The 25,068-nt window shown below is 40.8% G+C and overlaps 1 protein-coding gene across 1 annotated transcript in view; it reads left to right on the top strand.

The window, feature by feature from the left end:
• Positions 1-20,846, top strand: part of LOC310868949 (protein tweety homolog 2-like) — a gene marked incomplete at its 5' end in the record, with an annotated part of 46,276 nt that extends 25,430 nt beyond the window's left edge. Inside the window, 12 exons of the mRNA XM_083779446.1 lie at positions 781-1,001; positions 5,378-5,473; positions 7,748-7,820; positions 14,414-14,483; positions 14,699-14,754; positions 15,401-15,493; positions 15,597-15,689; positions 15,983-16,125; positions 17,297-17,482; positions 18,942-19,020; positions 20,169-20,190; positions 20,626-20,846. Coding sequence (XP_083635572.1) covers positions 781-1,001; positions 5,378-5,473; positions 7,748-7,820; positions 14,414-14,483; positions 14,699-14,754; positions 15,401-15,493; positions 15,597-15,689; positions 15,983-16,125; positions 17,297-17,482; positions 18,942-19,020; positions 20,169-20,190; positions 20,626-20,666 — 1,173 coding nt within the window. The 3' untranslated portion in view covers positions 20,667-20,846. The remainder of the gene's footprint in view (positions 1-780; positions 1,002-5,377; positions 5,474-7,747; positions 7,821-14,413; positions 14,484-14,698; positions 14,755-15,400; positions 15,494-15,596; positions 15,690-15,982; positions 16,126-17,296; positions 17,483-18,941; positions 19,021-20,168; positions 20,191-20,625) is intronic.
• Between the last annotated feature and the right edge of the window lie 4,222 nt (positions 20,847-25,068).

The raw sequence follows: 25,068 nt of genomic DNA, 5'->3' as shown, positions 1-25,068 counted from the left end.
CCTATAAGTGATTCAGAACAAAATCTGTTTGAAACGTGCATTTGTAAATTATTTTGTTTGATGAGAATGTATATTTCTATTTCATCCAAAGCACATTGGTCACATCAACATAATGAGGTGTAAATATAGAAATCAGGTCCTTGTTCATGATATACTCTACTGTATACCCAAACACACATCCAACCCACATGCAAATATAGACACAGATGTACACACAATCACAATAAACAAAGAGCTGTGCAAACAAAAGCTGCAGGCACATGTGTCAGGCAAATTCTTACTACATGCAACAGCCTTGAATTCCATTTGAAAGGAAAAAAGGTGGCAAATGTTATGTTAATTGTTAGTTCTGCTTCAGTGGGGTTTTTTTTAAGACAGTATCTGGTGGCTAAAATTGACCTGCTGTTAGCTGTATTGATGTGTTTCTTTCCAGGGGTTTGGTTTTTTATAACAATGACAGTCACTCTATCAAAGTAATGTACACAAAGAAACATGTGTTCATTCCTCCACACGACCCCCTAGGCTCTCAACTTCACACACATCAGTGTGATACGATCTCTCACCCAGTGTTATCATCCTCTCACACCATTATTGTTTATCAGAATAATACACAGATACTCCATTACAAATAGTTGCTAGTTTCTGTTCATCTCTTATCTCGTCTCCTGTTCCCACCCCTCTCTTGTACCCTATACTTCCTCTCCACGTCTCTTTCTCCTCTTTTCCATTTACTGCAACCCCACCATAACATGCTGTTGCCCCCCTGCTTTTGTTCCCCAGGTTGGGGGTTCCCTATCCAGTATGGAAACTGGTTTAATGCAGCACCTGGAGCGACTGGATGAGATCTTTGCCAAGAGGAAAGACTATGTCAAGGTTCTCCGCTTCATGCAGCTCATGTCTTCCAACATCATCAGCCAGCTGACAAACCTGCCGGATATTGGCAAGGCCAATGTGGACCTTGCAGCCATTGCTGACCAAACAGCCTTCTTTGAGTATTATAGGTTGGTGGAATTAACACATCAACCACTTAAACCCTCTATTCCTAGTAAAACTGACCTGAGTTGCAACTGTACTTGGACCTCTTTTTTTCCATGATAACCAAATGTATTTTCTCAAAAATAGCTATTCCCCCCAGAATAGGGATACTGGGGTTGAAGTGGTTGACATTGCTCAGCTTGGCCCAGGCGGTGGTGTAACCGTCTGGGCACCCGACTGGTAATCCAGTCGCAGTGTGCCGCGGGTTCGACTCCCGAGCCCGACACGGCCTTTACTGCATGTCTTCCCCCATCTCTCTCCCGTTTCCTGTCAAAAAACCAATAAAAGGCGTAAGCCGCAAAAAAATAAAAAAACATTGCTCAGCTTATCAACAATTTCAACTTTTGAATATGCACTCGTGCATTTTGAAAAAGCTATTTAATTGAGAAATAAACAAATGCACCAGGTATGTTTTGGTCGATATCTGTGTCTCTCTCTCTCTCATGTGTCCTTCCGTGCACACATGCACAAACCATTGGGACCGTGTAGAGAGTTATAGAGAGAGCGAATAGAAATAATTTCTTTAATATTATTTGTCACAGCTTACACAAAAACGAATTTCACCCAATTCTTTACACTTGTAAACCAATGGATGAAATTTTGTGTAAGCTCCATGATTATAGATATCGTTGACTAATGCAGTGGTTTCTAATAAATGAATGAAGCAAGAACATGATTGGTTATTTAATTAACTCTATCTCTACCGCTAGCTGTTAGCATAAACCCCAGTTCCCAGTGCCAGCATACGCGTTCACTTTAAAAGACGGTGTTTGCCATCTTTTTGCCTATAGCCTTCTAAGTGTAGCCTGGTAGGTAAACCATCCTAGTTGCATGAATTCACATTATCATGTCTTCTGCAGACCGGTCTGGCCCCAAGTGCTGGAGGTTGTTTACTTTAGTAGAAACCAAAAAGTGGAAGAGCCAATCATGTGTCTGCATTCAGGTCCCTGCGATTGACAGACCTCCCCAAACCTTCACTATTAGGATTATGGTGTTGCATTCATTGTAGCAGTAGCGCCAGCGGTCATTGGAATTGCTTACTGAATCTTGACATGATTAAATACAGGCAGCGACTGCTGTACTGTATCACAAGGCAGTGTTACCTCCTTGACCTATTTATATAATTAATGTCATCAGTTTGTCCTCCATTGCCAGCTCCACATGGAGCGTTCTCTATAGCCTCAGGACCTGCATGGTCTCACTGTTCTGGACCTGCTGTTGCTGTGTGCAACCTGACACCAATCTCCTGTGTAATGATTGGGTTTCATAGTTACTACCAGTCAGTGAGCTATAGTCTATAATGCTTGTGGAGAGGACTGTACACTGCAAAATCCTGAGTGTCTGGAGTGGGTCCATTTTTACACTCTCAGCATTAACCACTTAAACCCTATATAAATTACTTTATTGATCGGGAGTCACCCAGGGGCCTATACCAGCCCCCCCCCCCTGTTTTTTCCCTCTACACCAGGGGTTCCCAAACTGTGGTGCTTGCACCCCTTGTGGTGTGCGAACACCCTCTAGGGGAGATGTATAGAGCAGCTGCGGGAATATACACCAGCTGCATGCTGTGATTATTTGCCATAATAATATAAAAAAATTATAATTCTCGGCCAAATGCAACGAGACTTAGGGCCTATTTTACCACTGTTTCGGCGCTGTAGTGCCAAAATGATTTCGGCTCGTCAGAAATTTTCAGTAGCACCGAAGAGCCGACTTTAGGACGGTACCCCCCCCCCCCGAACCTCAAATGACGTCAAATGGTAGGCTCTACAGCGCCGAACCAACTTTTATTCTGCTCTAAAATAGGAGTATGAATCGGCCATTAGTGTTGGGGGGTGCGTAGCTAGGTCCGGAGGTAACGGGGAGGGGCACCGCTGCTCTACACCAAATCTCTTGGCCGAATATAGCCGATCAGATCTGCTATTTTCGCTGAAAGGTTGCCTCGGAATAGGGACCCCAGGGTTCATGTGGTTACATTGACACGGATGATTTTGCAGTACGTTGGTGAAGGGCTCATGTTGCAACCAGTCATCGAATAGGGGAACAATGCCACCACTCCTTTGTTCCACTTCTCCACCCTCCCTAATGTCTCTCCATTCCTTTATGCTCCAGTGTTCACCTGAAGGTTTTTAGTACTCACTTTTTCAATTCAATTCAATTAGCCTTTATTTTTGTCTTGGGCAACAAGAGACAGCGTTATACATTACATACATACATAAATACATAGACACACAGTTCATAGTACAAGAAATACAGTTCATAGTACATAGTACAAAAATAATATTATCCTACCCACACTGTGCAAATATGTCAAGAGGTTCAAGTATTACAGTATTGCACTCTCCCATCATGAGGTCTTCCCCGTTCCCCCCAGTACTAAGTAGTTAGTTATCTGTTATTGAGTGCTTTGATTGACACTGGAACAAAAGAGAATTGATATCTGTTGAGCTTACAGTATGGTGATCTGTACCGTCTGCCAGACGGCATCAACTTATATTCTTTATGGAAGATGTGGTTCGGGTCTCGTGTGATTTTGAGGCCCTGCTTCCTCACTGTACTCTCAAATATCTCTTGAAGAGAACATGGGCGCTGCATACATACCTATGATTTTCCCAGCCCTCTTGACTAGGTTGTGAAGTTGGGATTTGAGTTTGACGGACAGGTTACCAAACCATGTGGTGATGCCATAACGGATGATGGATTCTATATTTGCCATGTAGAACAGTAACATGATGTTTGTTGCTTTGTTACACCATGGACCCTGAGCCTTCTCAGAAAGTGCATGCGCTGAACAGACGGAGTCAACATGGGGAGATTGAATAGCAATCTGTGTTAAAAGCTCTCCTAGTGCGTACACATTGTTATTCCACACTCCTGTGGCATACAATTCCAAATCAGCCATTGTAAGAAGTAGCTCGGACTCGGAGCACTCCAGGAGTATTACTTCTAAAACTAGTGACTGCTAGTTAGTGGTAGGCCTAATTTTATGCATATGCTGCAATATGCAGTACAGTATTGTGTTCCTCTTACACTTTGTTTCATTTTAGTATTCAGAAGTATCTGCATCAGCTTTATTGTCGCATCACACGATTACCGTAGTGTAAAATCTCTAAATATTGCAGTTACAGGAAGAGTTGTAATAGGGAAGTGAGGATAGAGAGGAAAGGAACAGGTAAAATTACTGGAAGGCACAGTCAAATTAAATATACAAAGTCCAATATAAATAAGGTGCTGATTAAAAAGTTAGCAATGGTTATATGGTACTACGGAAGGCAGAAATACTACACTCTTGTGTTGCAAATCAGCCATTGTAAGAAGTAGCTTGGAGCACTCCAAGATTATTACTTCTAAAAACGCAAGTGCCTGCTAGTTAGTGGCAATCTTAATTATGCATACACTGCAATATACAGTACAGTATTGTGTTCCTCTTACACTTTGTTTCATTTTAATATTCAGAAGTATCAGACTCAATTTACTTATCACACGATTACTGGTGTAAAATAGTGTGTGAAATTATTTTTCTCTAAATATTGCAGAATAGGTATAATAACTGGAAGGCACAGTCAAATTAAACAAACAAAGTCCAATATAAAGAAGGTGGATGATTAAAATGTTAGCAATGGTTATTATGTCACTATAGAAGGCAGAAATGCTTCTTGTGCAGGTGGAAAACATATCAGGCATATAAAATTAGCAGGTATACAAAATTACAGTTTCATGTGCATGGTTAAGGTGACATGGATAAAAAACTAACAACTAAACTGCACGGGGTATAAAATCACATTTAATAGCAGCAGGTCTAAAATCATGGAATTATTGACACCATTTTTTCATTTCCAACATTTGGCTTTTTATGAGTGAATGACAAATGACACACCTCTTGATTCTTGACATTAATGCTTTGTGTCCTGGCGATCGATGTTTTGGGCCGCTGTCATAAGGTTTACAGTTCCACAGGGGCTAGTGATGTTAAGAATGAGTCAGTTAAGTGCTCCCAAGCGTGTCTAGATCAGAAGCCACATTCATACACACTTTAGTTAGGGATTCAGGACAGTGTGTGGTCCATTCCTGCAGAGGACACTTTAAGAGCATGAAAGATTCATGAGTATGGATTTTGTCCTGTTAAATTATTAAGCTAACAGGCTGGAAATGACCTGGAACAGATGGGCTCTAACTAATATACAAGCTTGCTAATATGCACTGCATACATACATAGACGCCTTGAGTCATGCGTGTATCACCTTTTTTAATTGTACATGTGTATTCTGTAAACTGTCAGTCAAATTGATGGTGTTGATCATTTCGCTTATACTTACTGTAATATCCTGGCCTTGTCTTGTAGATGGTTGACCTATCTACTACTGCTGATCCTGGATCTGGTCATCTGTGTGGTCACCTGCCTGGCGGTGGCCAGGCAGTCGCGATGGCTGCTTTCTATGTAAGTACTGGGTGCATTTTAATGTGTGTGGATTTCAAACTCTATTTGAGTCCAATTTGCAGAGCACCGTTGCGTCATGCACAAATATGATGAAACATTATGCACAGCCAGCACACGTGTGTACAGTAGGTCTTACAACTAGAATGTATGGTTGATATGGTATAGAACACGCAAACGCTGCTGAAAATATGCATAGAAATATGTATATATTAAGAAAGAAATACCCATTTATATTATTACATTGTAGGTCCTTAAACCATAACCTCTTCCTACCCCACCCAGCCCACCGGCAAAACCTTCTCCAATCTGGTCACTAAAACTTTGGATAGTATTTTATTATTCACATTTAGTAATGATATTGGGCGATATGAGGAGTATAGAAGTGGGTCCTAGAAAAAGCCTAATTATTGCTTGTCGTAATGTTGCTGGGAGAAGAAGACATACGTTTTAGTAGAATTCTGAAATGTAGCCATCTGGTCCCAGTGTTTTATTTGTTTTGATGGATTTAATGGCTTCCTGCATTTCTGCATTAGAGATCTTAACCCCTAAGGAAGATTTCTGTTCTTCTGAAACGAGGGAAATTCAATTGTAGAAAAAAAGGAAAAGAAAAAAAAGATGGCTATTTTGAACACAAGGATGACCGAAACATCTGTCTTTTTTAATTCCCCTTCGCACTTGCGATTCTGGACACTGGACATTGGATCATGATTTATAATAGACATTAAAACAATTTATCATGCCTCTGGGTGTATTTTGTATTTTGCCTGTTCGAGTTCAACAGTGTGTGGATGTCCTATACCCGGTCTATCAATGATAAACCGTTCAAGTTTATCTCTACTTTCCGGTTTCCAGCTGAGGCGAAGCAAGCTAGTCAGCCTCTCTGGCACCATATATATGGTGCTGTACTGTACAAGAACCTAGAGTAGGAGTCAGGACTATCATTTCATTCTCACTTGGTCCATGTATTTATTCCACTCACATGCTGCACAAGTGGAGATTGTAGAATTATTGTGGAAGCCCAATTCATACTTTCTGAAATTGTGAATGCACTTTTCATTTGCTATTTTCAAGTTATTGTTGGACAAGCAAACCAACAGATCCGTTGCCTGAATGCGGTTATTAGGTGCTTAGATCTCAAAACTCCCCTTTCAATTTATAATAATAATAATAATATTAATCTAAGTAAAGAGAAAATAACCACTTTGGGCAATTTTCCACGGAAAGAAAAACAAGTCCAATATGGAATTGGAAGTGGCAACCGGTTTCAAAGCCTGCAAATCCAGTGGTTAAATGTCCCTCTCCCTCTAGGAGCAGTGTGTTGAGTTTCAGTGTCAGTGGATGATGTTGACCATTCTCAGCTTCTCCTCACATCCCTCTCTGATGGACCCCACTAATGTCTATTGATCGCCGGGGCAGGATGAGCCCCACTCCCCTAACTAAGTGCTTTCAGGCTACTTCATTGGTGATTTTAAGGCAATCAGGAGAAAGGGGGTTGGGAACCGAAGCCCTCGACTGCCTTTTACGTCCATCAGGGAGCCACACACTCTCTCTCTCTCTCTGCTCACTTTCTCCAGCCCGTTATCACTGTGTCACAGGGAGTGGAGTGATGTCTATATTGTCTAGACATTGTGATGTTTATTCATAAGCAGCATCTGTTGTGCTAGAGAGTTACACTGTACATTTTCTTCAGAAAATATTTAACCCTCCCAATTTAGTCATCATGACAAATTGACAATTTCCCAATTCCCCACACGCTTGTGTTTAACCGTGTCACTGCAACAACCCCTACTGGTTGGTTTGTGGACTGGTTGATCCTATGGGATGGTATTGAAACCACATGCCTTCTCCAATACACGTGGCATTACCTGACACTATTTTTCACCTGCCAGTGAGGAGTCTCTCTCAGCGGGAGAACGTATCGCATGCAGAGGAATACCCTATTCCTCACAACACTTCTGCTGACATGGATGGTGCACTTTAGGCATTCGAACTTATCACTTATCAGCGAAAATCACAGTTTTGAATCAAAGATTTCAGAAAACGTTTTGGGGGTGTCGTGTCAATCACAAAGGAGAAAGAAGGATGTTCTGGACAAAATTAAACCTGCGTTGCCGACACCGTTGACTAATCATATTACTTTCGTTCTTGTGACCTGTACAATAATGTTTATCGTAAACTGGGTGAAGTATGAATGAAATAAGGTGTATAAAATGCTCTCATGTTCTGTTTTAATGTGCTATTGTCTTGTCTCTACATGTAACTTGCTTCCTCCAGGAGCATGGCTTTTGTAATGGTGTCACTGGTCCTGAGTTGGACGTCGCTTGGAGCAGGAACCGCTACGTCTGTGGTGAGAATAGACGCCATGCCGACGCATTGATACATTTATGTATGAGACATTATCATTTATACACACTTGAAATCCATCCCGCACTTTTATCAAGGCAATGAAAATGCTAGTATTCTTTGTGAGACAGATCTATTCTATTGTATAATGTATATTGATCCACATGGCCTTAAGCAGATTAGTGAGGCATCTGGCTTGGTATTGTTGACTGACTGTGGTGGAACGGCCGTCCAAATGTTACAGTTGTGATTCTACGGTTGTCATAATTAGCAGCTGAGCACTAACCTTCACATCCCTTCTAAATATTTGCCTGGACCATTCCTAAAATAAAAATCTGTTCCGTCAGGTTAAATTAGACTATTGTGCCTGCATTTTATGTTTCCCCTATGGTCAGCCATGCAGTAAAGCTGATTACAAGCTCATGCTGTAGCCTTTTACAGTAGGTTACTCAACCTTTGGCCCTATATCGTAGTAAACAAAGCTGCTTCTGAGAGTAATTACAGTGGCAAGCTAGCCAATCTCTCTCTTTTTCTCTCTCTCTCTTTCTCTCTTTCTCTCTCTCCTCATCCCTTCACAGATTGTTTTTCTTTATCTCTCGCTGTGATCTGGCTGTGGTCAGTATATTTGGACTTAGGTGTGAATGAGCCAAACTGTATTTGGGACAGATTCCAGGGAAGCAACCTTCCCCCCCTGCCTGTCCTTCTCCTCTCCTCTCTACACAGTCGTCTGCCTCCAGCAGAGAACAGTCACATTTTATTCATTCCAGAAGACCACGACTATGAATGACCTTTTCTCAATGACCAGGTTCTGCTGAATGTGTTGGTCTTAAGTCTTAACTCTTAACCAGGCCGATTCTACAGATGCCTTCTAACTCAGTAGTTCTCAAACTTTACCCACTCCCTGTGGGGGTGTGGAATGCGTGTGTCGAATCTGAAGTTGGTGGGGCGAACGGTTCTCGAGTTACGTGGATTACAGAGACTTGGTGCATTTATAGTTCGACTAGAACGGTGCCTGTGGGGCCTCTACAGCGGTGCCCGTTGGGCACTGACCTACTTGGAACGATGCAAGTTGGAAATGCATGGCCCACCCAGATATTATGTATGTGTCCCTTTTATGCCCATATATGGAGTTCTTTGTCAGGCATCCACAAATATAAATAATAATAATAAAACTTTATTTGTATAGCACCTTTCATGACATCAAATGCAGCTCAAAGTGCTTTACAGAACAATGGAGAATAAAATAAAAGCAAAGCATAAAAGAAAAGCAAGGCAACGACATTAAAAAACAAGCAGTAATGCAATACAGTGAGGACATGAATAACACAAAATATAAGATCACTTAAAGGCAATGTTGTAGAAGTGGGTCTTGAGCTGAGCTTTAAAAATGTCTACAGAGGCTGCCTGACGAAGGTACAGAGGGAGCTTGTTCCATGCCGATGGCCCGTAGAAGCAAAAAGCTGCTTCCCCGTATTTTTTAGTTGCCATTTTTTTAGGCAAAGCGAGCAGGCCAGCAGTGGAAGACCTTAGCGAGCGGTTTGGGACATATTTAGGCAAGCAGTCATGTAGGTAGGAAGGTGCGAGACCATTGAGGGCTTTATAGACAAGTAAAAGAATTTTAAAATCAATCCTAAAAACAACCGGAAGCCAGTGCAGTGATGCCAAAACTGGAGTAATATGTTCTCTCATCTTAGTTCTAGTTAAAACTCTGGCTGCTGCATTTTGGACAAGTTGTAATCTGTCAGTTGTTTTCTTAGGCAGTCCTGAAAAAAGTGCATTGCAGTAATCAAGCCGAGAGAAAACAAAGGCGTGGATTAGCGTTTTTGCATCGTCCAAGGACACATAGGCTCTGATTCGTGCAATATTTCTAAGGTGAAAAAAGGCAATCTTGGTAACATGATTAATGTGTGAATTAAAATTCAATTCGGAATCAATAATAACCCCCAGGTTCTTTACTGTACTGTTACTGTCTACAGTCAGGTTGCCAAGTCTGCTTAATATTGATTCTTTCTGCTCACTAGAGCCGATTATGAGAACTTCTGTCTTGTCCTCATTTAGCTTGAGAAAGTTCTCACTCATCCAACATTTGATGCTAGACAGACAGGTAAGCAGCGGGTCTAAAGCACAGGGATCATCTGGAGCCACAGATAGATATAATTGGGTATCATCAGCATAGAAATGAAAATTGACTCCGTGATTGGCAATGAGTTCGCCCAGTGGCAGTATGTACAAGGAGAAAAGCAGAGGGCCAAGAATCGAGCCCTGTGGAATACCAGAACTGATGTCGTGTTTGTCTGAGTCAAACTCGGCTAGATTGACAAAGTAACTTCTGTTTGATAGGTAGGAGGAAAACCAGGACAGGGCCGTACCAGACAGGCCTATCCAGTGCTTCAGACGCTGTATTAAAATTGAGTGATCAATCGTGTCAAATGCAGCCGTTAAATCTAGAAGTAAGAGAACGGATACATGTTTCTTGTCAGCAGACACCCTCAGATCATTCATTACTTTTACAAGTGCTGTTTCTGTGCTGTGGCCTTTCCTAAAACCAGATTGGAATTTGTTGTGTACATTATTGTTCTGTAGAAACACATCCAATTGATGAAAGATACATTTTTCTAAAACCTTGCCCAGAAAGGGTAGATTTGAAATGGGTCGATAGTTACCCAAAACAGAGGGATCAAGATTGTGTTTCTTGAGAAGGGGCTTAACTACAGCAGTCTTCAGTGAGTCTGGGAAGACGCCTGATTGTAGAGAGCTGTTTACAATTTTTAGGATATCTCCAATCACACTGTCTAAGACTTCTTTGAGAAAGTTGGTGGGAATTGTATCTAATGAACAGGAGGATGATGTCATCTGTGATATAGTTTTGCGGAGTTCGTCTTCCTCAATTTCGCAGAACGATGATAGGCTCCCCCTGGAGAGATCTACCCTGGGACCATTTGCTGCTGTTTGACGGTTTGCGCTAGCAGCAGCACCATTCATAATATCGGCTCTAATGTTTGAAATTTTGTTGTCAAAAAAGCATGCAAACTCATTACACTTAGCTTTAGAGGCCGGGAATGACTGCTTGTAGGACTGGGGGGGGTTTAAAAGTCGATCAATGGTAGAGAATAGGACTCTAGCATTTTTCTTGTTCTCGTTAATAATGCCAGAAAAATATGCCTGCCTTGCTAAACGCAAGGCTTTGTTATAGGCGACTGTTGACTTTTTAAGAATCTCTAGGTGGATGGTGAGTTTGTTTTTTCTCCAAGCTCGCTCAGCTCTTCGACATTCTTGCTTCAGTGAGCGTGAAAGCTCATTTATCCAGGGTGTTACTCTGGTATTATGTTTCTTTTTTGTTTTCAAGGGAGCCACTATATCAAGAGCTGACTCTAGTTTAAGATTAAAAATTTGAACCATATCATTCACTGGGGGGGTATCGGGCATTGGGGGACCCAGGTGACGAGAGAACTCGTTGGCAGCAGAAGAGCTAAAAAAACGCTTTTTTATGGTATATTCAGTGATGTTTTTCTCTAGATCAGAGACAGTCATATTAAAACACAGCAGAAAGTGGTCTGACAGCTCGGGCCTTTCAATAGTCCTTTCCACAGTGATGTTCAGCCCTCTAGAAATCACCAGGTCCAGAGTGTGCCCATGTTTATGTGTAGGCCCAACAACATGTTGGATAAAATCAAAGGAGTGCAATAACTCTAGGAAACCCATAGCCATAGCATCTGTAGCATCATCCAGGTGAAGATTAAGATCACCTGAGATAAGAGTTCTGTCATAGTTAGTGGAGCAGATAGATAGAAGTTCTGATATTTCTGTTAGAAATATTGCTTTACTGCATTTTGGCGGGCGATAAATGCTAATCATTGGCATGGAGGCACCATGTAGTATAGTGGCCTGGTATTCAAAGGATGTAAAGCTGCCAAGGGTCAGAGCCTTGAATTTTAACGTGTCTGAAAAAATTATGGAGTCTAACAGTCTATGCAGACGTCAGAATGATGTCATAACAGGCCAGCTCCATATATGGAGTCTGCGCATGGGCCCTGTCCAGAGCACGGGTTCTGGGTACGATCAACTCGACACCGGGCACTGCACCCCCTATGGTGGTATGGAACGTGTGTGTCGAATTTGAAGTCGGTGGGGCGAACGGTTCTTGAAAATGTACAGTAGACGAGCAAATCGGCTAACCAATCACATAAATGTAGTTGTTCATGAGATGATGTATGATGATGTATAATGAATAATAAGAGCGCCCCTCACTTCACACAGGTGTGATTTTTGAGTAGCCTACTCAAAAATCACACCTGTGTGAAGTGAGGGGCGTTAATATATTAAAGTCTAACTCATGTTGATTAGGTGATGTAATGGTGATGTAAAACAAACATTACATTCCCTTCATTGTCAATGGCGTTTTTAAAACAAACATTGAACTAAAAACAAACATTAAAGCTGTATATAGGAGGGGTTAGCACCCCTCAAAAATCTAAATTGACACGGATTCTTTCCCGGTTTTACTGGGTCCTATTTTATACTTTCAGAAAGGTTAAAAAATAGCCACTCTACAAGGCAAGCTCACAAGTGCATCATGACAGCTTATAGATGACAGCTTGTAGCTGTCTATTTGTGCTATTTTCTTTACATTCTTGAGTAGGCCTACTAAATTTAAGTGCACATCCCTATACACTATACTATTGGATGGGCCCCTACCCAGATAGTCAATGAGATTTGGGTCAAAGGTAAATCCTCCGCATGCAAGTGGATTATCGAAGATCCCTTCCTACACAAGTTCACTGATGGGAAGTGGATGTGGGACAGGGCCCAGAAGCAGAAGTGGATGTGGGACAGGGCCCAGAAGTGGATGTGGGACAGGGCCCAGAAGCAGAAGTGGATGTGGGACAGGGCCCAGAAGTGGATGTGGGACAGGGCCCAGAAGTGGATGTGGGACAGGGCCCAGAAGCAAGCATGATCATTTGGGAAGTGGATGTGGGACAGGGCCCAGAAGCAAAACAAGTTCACTGATGGGAAGTGGATGTGGGACAGGGCCCAGAAGCAGAAGTGGATGTGGGACAGGGCCCAGAAGCAAGCGTGATCATTTGGGACAGAGTCACATGCATCTCTTCACCATTACCCAAATTCACGAATATCTTATGAGAAGCAACAGTGACTCACATTGTTGTGTATTAGCCCTTCTGACACCTGCATCAAGTTGAGACTCTAGAGCAGCTGCAGACCACTGCAAGTACAGCCCATACAACGACTCCACTATATTGTGCAGCTAAATGGACCACGGCATGCACCAGCGCCGGTCGGGGAAATAAATAAATAGACCAGACATTATGTAAACAAAATGTCCATGCTAGTGTTGGTGGATTGCTAGAATTTTTTGCAGTATTCACAACATTGGTGTGCATTGCTATGCTAGTGCAACAATATTATTCAACCAAAATCCATCTGTGAATGCTATTGCTATGGTTTGGATATAATATTGTGATAGAAAGGAACTATGGAACTATGGACAGTGAAATCAGGCCACTAATCATATTGTGTTTGACAGAGGTCAATGTGAGTTCTGCTTTCAGGCTATAAGATGACATGAGGCATTGATATTTGACACATTTGCTGGATTTCCCTCCATCCTTCCTTCATGTATGAATGGTAACCAGAGGGTTGTGTTGTGATTTGCCTCACCCCTTAAAACTGTAAACAAACAAGTAGGCTAGTTCCACCACCAAAATAATATTAACTAGAAAAAGTGCCCTTCTGGGCACAGGTCTCCAGGATAGGAATGTAGGACATTGCAGCTTGCCTTCATCTGGTGGTTGGATAAAAGGGCAACAAAAGTAAATTATCCACAGATCCGTGCAGTTAGAGGTAAAAACACTTTTCGGCCAGTTATAGCGCCACCTTGAGGCTGAGTTGAAATTGTTCATGTGGCATTTCGTCCTCGGCCTAGTGGGAATGTGGGTGCACAATTTCACGGAAATCACGCGATGTGTTCATGATTTGCAGCATTTTGTTTGAAACTGAGCACTCCTGTGAACTTTGGAAGGCAATCTTAACCAATCAGGATGGAGTCTGAGAAATCTGAAAGACCCGTTTCGTTGAATGGCTCTAGAGAGACTGTGTACCAGTTTGCGCGATGTTTGGACAAAATCTGTAGGTGTACTGTGCAAAAACTTGTTTTGCACAAAGCGGCCTCCTGGTGGCGCTATAACAGGCCGTTCTGGAAAGTTTGGGGCAGAGGTTCATCGTTGGCATCCAGGGAGTGTGTGTGCAAAATCTGGCATCGACCGGGTTAACGGTGGCCGAGATTAGCTGCTCACGGACACACACACACACACGCGGACGGACACACGGACACACGGACGGACGGACGGACGGACGGAGTGCAAAACATACTCTCCCCCCATGCCTTCGGCCTGGTGGAGACAGTGGAGACAATAATGACAATATTCACAATAATAATAATCATTATTATTATTAGTATTATTATTCTCTCAGCTCTTGGACTAAAATTTGTAAAATGTCACTGCACATTTGCACCAGAAATTGAGTCAGTTGATAATTATGCTCATGTTTCACATTATTGTTGCTTCTTTTTGACTGCAGGGTGCCAGCGACTTCTGTGTGTCACCTGATAAGTTCATTGTAAATCAAACCAAGGAATTCCTTACTGCAGGCAAGTTATGTTTATATTACTTATACCTACATGTGCTTGGCTACCAGAAATGTCACAGAATGGTTAGCTTATTGTCACACTGTGGTAAATATAAATCTCATAACATAATATCACAGAATTGTAAACGTGTCATAGTATGATACATAAAAATAGGAAAATGTTCTCTCTGTCTCTCTTTCTCTCTCTCTCTATCTCTCTCACTGTCTCTCCTCCAGATGTGGCACATTATTATTTGTTCTGCAGTCCAAATCTACCCAACCCCTTCCAACAGGTATTGGACAAATGTTATTTATATTAATTGTCAGCTGAGACTATCTGAAGTACTTTTCCAGATTTTGAGAACTATATTTACTCATTTCCAAAACTAAATTTTACACATTGCCAAGTAAAGCTGTTTATCAAACCCCAATCGGTTGAAAAATGAGTTTTGAACAACAATTTAATTACTTTCAAGTGATAACCCAAATAAAGTTTGATCAAAGAATATCCCTTCTTCTTCATGTGGGTCTTCAGTAATTAGCTGAGTCTAGACCGAACACGAACTGCCTGAGGGTATTCCCATGCTCATCGCTTTTTATTTATTTACTCATTATTATTTTATGCAAGGATTTAACATAATTTAATGGTATTTGTGCAGCCTCTGTTGAGCAGAAGCAAGGACATTAAATGCGTGACCAATTATCACAAGCCTCATGCCTGTCTATGCTAACAGCTTCCATTTAGGTCTTAATATGATTGCTAAGTAGATAGAGATAATCCATTCATTTTGATGACCTAGTTGATGTAAATATTGGTCTTGTATGTATGCTTGCGATTTGGGGGTAGGAATACGGTTTCTGTGGGCTACATTTTGTTGAAATGCTGAACATGGACCACTTTTTGATTGTGTGTGTTTGTGGACGTTTTGTGGGTTGCAGTCTCTGACCGTCTTCCAGCGGTCCCTGACCACTATGCAGATCCAGGTCCAGAACCTACTCAGATTCTCTGTGCCGATCTTTCCCACCTCTGAGGTCAGTGGCTGGCCCAGACACTGCTCTTCCCCGTCTGTGGTATAATCCCCAAGTCCTCCCCCGCACCTAAATGTATCTATTCATTTATTTATTTGTAACACAGCGGGATCTTCTGGGGATCCAGCGCCTGTTAAACTCTACCGAGTTCAATCTCCACCAGCTAACAGCTCTGCTAGATTGCCGTGGGCTGCACAAGGTGAGGTCAGATGAAGGCCAGCAGCCTCATGTAATTGGATACTGCATTTTGTTGTGCTGCAACTTTTCAGTCAGTACACTAGTACAGTATGTGTGTGAGGATGCTTGTAATTGTATACAGTATGAGTACGCACTCATGATACATGCTGCAAGTGCATGCCTATTGTTGTATATCATAGCATAGCATATTGTGTGTGTGTGTGTGTGTGTGTGTGTGTGTGTGTGTGTGTGTGTGTGTGTGTGTGTGTGTGTGTGTGTGTACGTGCATTTGTTCACACATGCATGTCTGTACAGGATTACGTGGACGCTCTAATGGGAGTGTGCTATGACGGTGTGGAGGGTGTCTTGTACCTGTGCTTGTTCTCGCTGCTGGCTGGCAGTGCCCTCTGTGCCATGCTTTGTGCCATCCCCCGTGCCTGGACGCTCATCGCCAGCAGGTCACATCCTGTCCTTTCTATTAATGATTTTAAAGCCAGATTTATGCTTAGTTGCTGGTGTGTCACGCATGGAAAATAACATTTTCTAGTGTGACAACCAAGTATATCAAGCACTTACAGTCAATATTTCATGTCAAGCTATATATATATATATATATATATATATATATATATTAATGAAAACATATTCCTGTAGACCACCTGTAATTATGCCATAGGGCATAGACCACCGGTAGAGAAACAGCGAGTAATGCACACATGGCATCAGGGCCATATCGGCAGCAAAACGTGGGCCAATTATCAAATAATTAGCCTATTGCTGTGGAATATATCAATCGCATTCTTCAAACCAGGAATGTGACTTCAAGCTGCCATGCTTGAGTTCACTCATGACCCATGACGATAAGGTCCTAATGTCTGAATTAACAGGCTGTTAATAGACTACTGAAGGAGTTGACTTATTTGAGTAGACATCTAGAAGCTGGGGGTAAACCACTATTCACTAATTCACCTGTGACAATCCCTGTTTCATTTGCTTCAGGAGAACAAAGTTAAAACAAATTTAAAGAAATAACACTTGTGTGAAGTGAGGGCCTTATGCATATGTAAGCTATGCATACATTGCATAGGATCTCAAAACTACCTCGATGTGTGTTTTATGCATGAGAAAGTGGTGTATATGAGAGATATATCTGGTATTATTTAGTTTGAGGAGCTGAAATGAGGTGTTTGGAAAATAGCTGTGCTACAATTTTCTAAACCACAGTTATTATGCGTATCCTACCTGCTTTTGTCAAAATGCCAGCATATTACGTCCTGCATATTGACACATTGACACACATTGCTTTTTGCTGTATGACATAGGTCTATTTACAGTATGTCTAGTCGCTGGTATCATATATTGCAAATAGAGAGGAGGGATAATTATTCTTTGCCTATAGCAGAAGTGCATGCTACCCATTTCATGCCCTGCCTGACATGATGGTGACCTGTGTATGCCACCACCCGTGTGTGTGTGTGTGTGTGTGTGTGTGTGTGTGTGTGTGTGTGTGTGTGTGTGTGTGTGTGTGTGTGTGTGTGTGTGTGTGTGTGTGTGTGTGTGTGTGTTGTGTTTGTGTTTGTGTGCGTGCGTGCGTGTGTGCATGTGTGTTTACGTCGTTGTGCTCTGCAGGGACAGAGATTATGACGACATAGATGAGGAGGACCCGTTCAACCCCCAGGCTCGACGGTTGTCTGCTTACAACCCCAGGTCCAACATCCACAGCTTCTGCAGCTATACAAGCAGCCTGGGCAGCCAGACCAGCCTGCAGCCCCCTCTGCAGTCTGCCTCCAACATCATGCCTTCCACTGAGTACATGTAAAATGATAATTTTATGATATATGCATGTCTCGTGTACCAACAACTATAGTACAATTGGAGAAATAGAAATTGTGCAGAAAGTTGTCCTGGTCCTCACAAGAGAAATGGTTGTTTTAAGTGATTTGTAAAGTTATGCTTACAATTAGGAAAAGATTCAGGTTAGGATTAGGCATTTAGAGGTTAGGTTTAGGAGTAGCCACACGTTATTGCTAATAGAATATCTTCAAATACCTCTCATCATGTAAGACAAACTCATTGACTCCTGGATTTATTTATCAGTCTCAGCTTCAGCTAAATGCAGGATCTATAACTGTCAAACTTTTAGAGCTCCAACACGACTGCACGGTATGCAGCGTCTCTGTCACCCTTTAATTAGTGGTTTTAAGAACATAACAAAGAATTAACTAAATTGAAGTGTCAAGACATCATGGATGTGTCTGGGACATCAATTAAGAGACAATGCTGGAGGAAGGTGTTATTCTTTGCATGCCCAAAATGCCACACTTTGATTTTTGATCCTCAGCAGAAAATGATTTGTGTCTCATCCAGATCCAATCTGTCTTTTTTTTTGTTGAGAATCAACAAATCGTGGTTTATTACATTCACCGATTAAAACAAATAGAATTTTGAATGAAATGGCCAATAAAGTTTCCTTTCTTTATTCGTCCCAGTTGCATCCTAGCTATCTTTATCTCCAAAGGACCACCCCACCACCCTTCAACCCATCCCCATACAGCAGGCTCCCAGTAACAATCATGATGGCACAATGTTTTTTCCAATCTGTCATTTAGAGATGATCGTCCTTAGACCGTGTAAATAGGTCCGAAAACTGTTAAATGTTTCACACAGAGCAGTAAAATCAGTGTGCAGGCTGAATGTGTTTTTCAGCCTTCATTATGAGCTACGAGCTGCTTGAAGTAACCAAAAATATTGATCTAGACTAAGTCAGGCCCATTTATTAATTAGCAAAGATGAAATGTAGATAAAATTAATTTGTAGGCTCGGTGCATTATTGATTCAAAAGTGTTGCTTGCTTTGTTTGTGTTAGTCAGAAACAGGCTGTATAATGTGGAAAAAACAGGAAATATTATCTGATCATTTTATTCAGCATTCATCTAAATGAATCATCAATGTGATTAATTTCATTAGGAATGGAGGAAATTGGCTCATGTAACTGCAAGCTGACAAGGCACACACTGGAATTCAGAATGAGTTATGGCTTGCAGTGTGCCGCTGATCATGTAAATGACTGTAGTTAAATAATGTCCTGATCCTAATTTAAGTGTGTGCACACGCACGCATGCGCGAACACACACACACACACACACACACACACACACACACACACACACACACACACACACACACACACACACACACACACACACACGCAGGGGGTGGATCTTTGAGTTAAATTAACACCAAGGACTTTGTTCTGTTGTGATCTCTATAACAGGAATCAATCCATGCTGTTTGGAGGGAACCCTCGCTATGAGAATGTGCCGCTGATAGGGAGAGGATCACCGCCCCCATCGGTGCGTTTTGGCCCCATAGGCCCTAGTGTCTTATACGTGACCACAGTGGCACGACTAATGTGAACGCCACTATAGCACACAACAGAAATGCACTGTGACACTTTGTGCATGTTAAAACATATACTGTCAGTGGACACTGTAGACTACTAGACACTGTAGTATAACTATTGACAGCATAACTATTACACTGTAAGTATTTTAAGTGATGAAAGACTGCTCTCTGCTGGACATGGACTGTGGTGCATTCATGTTTGTCAGTTGTAGTGCAGACTGCTAAATTGTGTGTATACTCATATCCTATTCATTGTTGTAAATCTAAAGCCTTTTTGATCCACAGTTAGCACAGCTATCAGTCGGGGTGAGCTGCTCTGGTCAATCCTTTTGTCAGTTTAAAGGCCACTGCATATTGTACTCTGCCCAGCCCGCTTGAACTTACCAGTCTCTATTTTTAATGGCATGGCTCATCAGTGTTTCCCTAATGCTGGCGTTAAATTAAAGCTAAGCCTGGTTAATCCACAGTTAACGCGACTATCGCTTAGGCTGCTGTCTGGTCTGATTGTTGTTCTGGGTCACAACCTTGACACTAAATCAAACCACTTGTATTTAGCACTCTCATGCTAGGAGGTCTGGTACTTAACTTGAACCATGGCACCAAGGACAGTTTTTTCAGAGCTATAGCTATATCTTCTGTGTCATTATGTGAAACTTAAGTAGATTACATTGAGAAAGCTTAATTCCACGGTATCAAGAGTCGTTCATTTTGCTCTCTTCTGATTAGTCATACTTAGTGTAGACTGAGCAGTGCATGAAAGATGGGTCTTTCAGAAAGAGAGATGGGTGGGAGCTTCTGGCACAAATTTGGAGACTTGTTCAAATGTAATAATATCTAATATTCAATAATGAAATGAACTGTCACAGTCCAAATTAACAGTAAAGTTAATTTGTGTAAAATTAACTTGTGTAAAATGCTTATTTTATGCTTTATTTTATGTTTGCACTATATATTTGTAATAGTTTTTAATGTAATATTAGTTGTTGCATAATAGGTACTAGGTAGGCTATTCAGCTACAAAACATTAATCTATATTTTGCAACTTGTGGATTTTTATTGTTTTTTTTGTTCTTTCTTTTCATTCTTTTACTCACAGACATTTAGACAGAATAGACACAGTAAGTTATGTGTTGAACAACTAAAACAAAAAATACTTTTGCTGGCTGTGCCAAACTCAATGTCTTTCCATTCCTTCAATCTAACACTATACCTCATCAGTGAAGCTTACCAATGCTAATCAGAATGACCCAAAGATCTTCTCAAAGCTCTCTGCCTCTGTCGCTGTCATATCCACACATGAATGTTACCTATGAGTGGAACTATCGCTTGCACAAATCTTGCCTTTAACCTCAGACTTCCTCCCCTTCTCCATCGTTCATCACTGCACCATCACCTTGAACCACCCCTGATTCATCAGCTTCTAAAGAAACAATAGTTCATTGTCAAAACCAATGTTCCTCCATTTTACACATAAACATTTCACTCTTGAATCTTGATGTCGCCAGCCGCTGTGATGCAAATGTGCTAAACTGTTCCATGTTGTTTCCCCACAGTATTCTCCCAGTATGAGGACTACGTACCTATCTATGACTGATGCCCAAATCAGACACTTTGGGACTGATTTCCAGGTATAGCCTGCCACCTACTGGTACATTCTCAGGGAGGAGCTGACTGGGAGGTTGTCTGAATCCTTTCAGAGCCAAGTGTCTTCATGACCTTTAAACAGTTCACAAACAAACGCCATAGTGCAATGTCTCAGTGTGGGACATTACAGCACAACCAGAATAACAAGTGTTCATTTAACTCAGAGTGTAGTGTACCCAAATGGATTCAATTTGGTATTTGTACAAATGGCTAATTTAACACTGAGAATGTTACAGTGTACACATACTCTGAAAGCCCTGCATACGGTTTTGAGTGCAGGTTGATGATACTTGAGACAATGTTGGTGTCATTATGTACAATGATGAATAATGTGGCTCTTAATACACAAGGATTTATTTTGAGCCAGAAGAGACTGTGAAGTCATTTATGGACCTATAAAGAAAATTGTGTGATGACTTGGCCTTTGTGAATATGATGGGACCATGGACAATGTGACTATTTTGATTTAATATTTATGGGGGAAATGAAGTAATTGCCAGTGCCACCTATTGACAGACCTTTGATAGTGACACTTTTACAGTCAGCTAAACCATACAGCTCTAGGTTTCATTTTATTCCTTAAAGTGTCCATGTCTCCTCCCAACGATGTCCAAACTACAATGAATATGGGTGCATATCTAGTCACTAAAAGTCAGGACGCAGAGCTGGCAGAATTGAAGATGTTACGATTCTCATTAGAAGTTACGAGGAAGAACAAGATCAGGAATGACCAGATTGCAGGCACTGGGGATAAAGTAAGGGAGGCGGCGAGTTTGAGATGATTTGGGCGGATGTGTGGAGGACCGATAATGGCTTTATTGGGAGAAGGATGCTGACGATGGAGCTGCCAGGCAAGAGGAGAAGAGGAATGCCAAAGGAGGTTTATGGATGCAGTGAGAGAGGGCATGCAGGTGGCTGGAGTGACTTTTTCATTCAAATAAGTCCCGGATTGTAGCTTTAATGCTTTGAGGACTTTGTGTTCAGGGTGATGAAAGTGAGTTAGGCACCATATTCTTCTCTGCTCAATGTAGCATTTTATTAACATCAAAGAAATGTATACAGATATTATTTGTAAGTGCCAGACAAAGATGCTGTTCATGCTGGTCCATTGTGATGTCTTTGTTAGTTCTGTTTGCACAGAAAGGTTGCATGTTGGAGCTATCATAAGATTGTGTCTTTTGGCCCCCATATTTGTATTTAAGTGAATTACTGTTCATCAGGGATGTTAAATATTAGCTTATAGCTAGCTGAGGGGTAAACAGCCTGTACATTAGCATGTGAAACATTGCCCTTGAAACATTTTATTTTATTTTATTTTGTTGTTTTGTTTTTGCAATACAGCTACACATTAGTAGCTACTGCAGTGCCCAATCGCAGAGAATATAGAAATGCACTGGTCTTTTATTTTATTTTATTTTTTAATTTTCTTCCATGTGGTTATGAACTTATGATGTACAACAAAGTAGCCTATATAGGTTTAACGTGTTTTGTGGTTAAGTTTAAGATTACCAGACTGAACTGTTGAAAAGTGTATACTATACACTTTTCAACAGTTCAGTCTGGTAATCTTAAACTTAATATATAGGATAAAAGCCAATATGCTGCTATAACAGCAGTGTAAATCTGTCCTGCATCTGGTAAAACGTGACCACTGTACCACTGAGAAGTTTAGTATTACCCACTCTATAATCCTATTGTGAGTGAAATATGCCAACCTTTTCAGTTCATGAGATAGGCCATCTCATACTCTCATGCATATGTTTGAGTATCAGGCTGAATTGATATGAATTATTTTATGCATAAACTAAATTAAGCAAATGTGTATGTGTGTGTGAGTTCATAAATATAATTATGTGTTGGTCATACTCTAGCATAATACCGTGCCACATAAAAAAATATGCAACATACACAGTAGGCCTATGCTACTTTAGGATGTTATGGTTTTATATCACGTTATCTGTAGTGACATAGCACTATATTTTACAGTCTATGCCTCTATGGCATAGCAGTGGTGGCAATTTTGTGGTGCCACAGATAGAAACCCCATACATTTTTCCTGAATAAATTAGAATAGTCCTGAATAAATTCTGAATAAATTATTTTATTAAAGCCTGGAACAAAGCTATATCCACCACAGGCTGGTGAAATCATGCACATAAAACATTTGATTAGTTAAATATTTGAAGGTTATTTAATTAATAATTATTACATTACATTATTAGTATTATTATTACATTACAGTTAGTGTAAAGACACACATTATGTTTCTGTGTAAAAATAAGTAATTAAATAACATCAAAAAGTTATCTAAATGGATAAATGCTATTCACTGGAGTGAATATTCTATTATATTCTAAAAACGACTTATAAATCCTAAAGCCTTGTTTATACTTCACTGTGCAACGGTCCTATGCTGGACAATAGCAGATATGCAAACTCACAGCACATCTCATTCAAGACACTGAACTTGCAGATCTGCCATTTTTGAACACACTATAAAGTTAACCATTTATCATGCTGCTCTACGTGGCACTGCATTCTGTGACATTAAACCAAATGGCATTTTCCACTCTATGACACTACTGTTCTACATTTTTGTCTAATAAAATAGGCTATTAATTTAATCAATCAAACTGCATTAACTAACAGAGATACTACTAACCAAGCTATCCATGTCAACATGCTCTATAGGAGTCTCAATAACAGGTATAAGTAACGTTTAATGTTTAGTAATGTTTAATGTAGCAGAAGAGGCCATTCATTGAACAGAGTTTTGCACAATTTTAACATCCCAGATCGATTGAAATATGAATCTACTGTGCTGTGCTACACCATGATATATTAAGAGTACAATAACATTCCATTGTGAATAAAAACGTATTAACCACAGTGTAATGCTAAAGGTTTCATCACAGGGCTGTCTGCTTCATGTAATATCATTAAAAGTGTTGTTGGTGACAGTTATATGAGTTGGAAGCATTAAGACCCATTTTAACCCTCAATGGCTTCCTTTCTGACAAATAACGTTATTGTAAAAAAAAAAAAAAAAAAGGATTCACGCGTTCATATGTAGCTATTTTGCATTAGAAGCGGATGGGACCAAGGGACCCGGATGTAACGTAAGAGGACTACAATGACTACAATAGATTCGCGGTTAAATCTCGCGGGCGTGGCCTCACACCGGAAGGAAGTGCCGCCGCCCTCAAATACGGAAGAGACGCGTGGAGGTAGGTTTGGTCAGTGTTTGTTTGGAACGTGCCACGTCACCATCGCGGGTCCGTCTTCGGAGCAAGTAAGTGATTAAATGTTATTTAATACTTAACGCTGTTGTTGTTTGTGTGTTCAAACGTCTATCACTTGAAGTTACTTGTTATGATGTTTATAAATGATGTTTGTACGAAACTGTAAAACAGTGTTTCAGTAGCCGAATGGTTAGTGTCGAAGGTTTATAAACAACTATGCCCGGCCTCAATGTTTACTAACCGTCGACAGTACCCACTCGACTACCGAAACACGGCTTTAAAGAGTAGTATTTACATATCTAAACACAACAAGTAACTTCAAAAGTGATAACATGTTTGAGCCACGGACCACCATTTCACATTAATAGACTCTCACAATGGTGGTCAGTGGCTCAAATGGGTCTGAGAGACTAGATGGCCTCAAATGTTGGTCCGTGGCTCAAACGCTGAATAAATAATCGACTAGAGGTGAGAAGAGTATTGTCTGGTAGGTAAAAGGACAAACATTCTGTGAAAATTGGCACGAAGCAACAAACATTCTTTGAAATTGGTGGGAAACGATCCCGGGCACTCATGTTAACAAAGCTCAGTCACTAACCACTATCGCTATGCTACAATCAGCATTATATAATCCAAGGATCAAAAGTAGCAATCTTCTACATTCTCTAATTGTGTAGTTTTTTGGAAATTAAGCAGATGCTTAACAACAATTGAACTATTGAGAGTGTAAAGATCTACTATTGGGGTCAATTTGGTTACCTAAATTAAATTGCTCTGTATTGTGACAGTAATCATTGCTATAGAGTGTGTGTTCAGTAACAGTGTTAAATAGCTCTATAGTGTGACAGTAATCATTGCTATAGTGTGTGTTCAGTAACAGTGTTAAATAGCTCTATAGTGTGACAGTAATCATTGCTATAGTGTGTGTTCAGTAACAGTGTTAAATAGCTCTATAGTGTGACAGTAATCATTGCTATAGTGTATGTTCAGTAACAGTGTTAAATAGCTCTATAGTGTGACAGTAATCATTGCTATAGTGTGTGTTCAGTAACAGTGTTAAATAGCTCTATAGTGTGACAGTAATCATTGCTATAGTGTGTTCAGTAACAG

The sequence above is a fragment of the Protomyctophum parallelum genome, assembly GCF_964188405.1.
Source record: "Protomyctophum parallelum genome assembly, chromosome: 13".
Classification (NCBI taxonomy): Eukaryota; Metazoa; Chordata; class Actinopteri; order Myctophiformes; family Myctophidae; genus Protomyctophum; species Protomyctophum parallelum.
The sequence above is the reverse complement of the archived record's forward strand: the minus strand, read 5'-3'. Positions and strand labels throughout refer to the sequence as shown.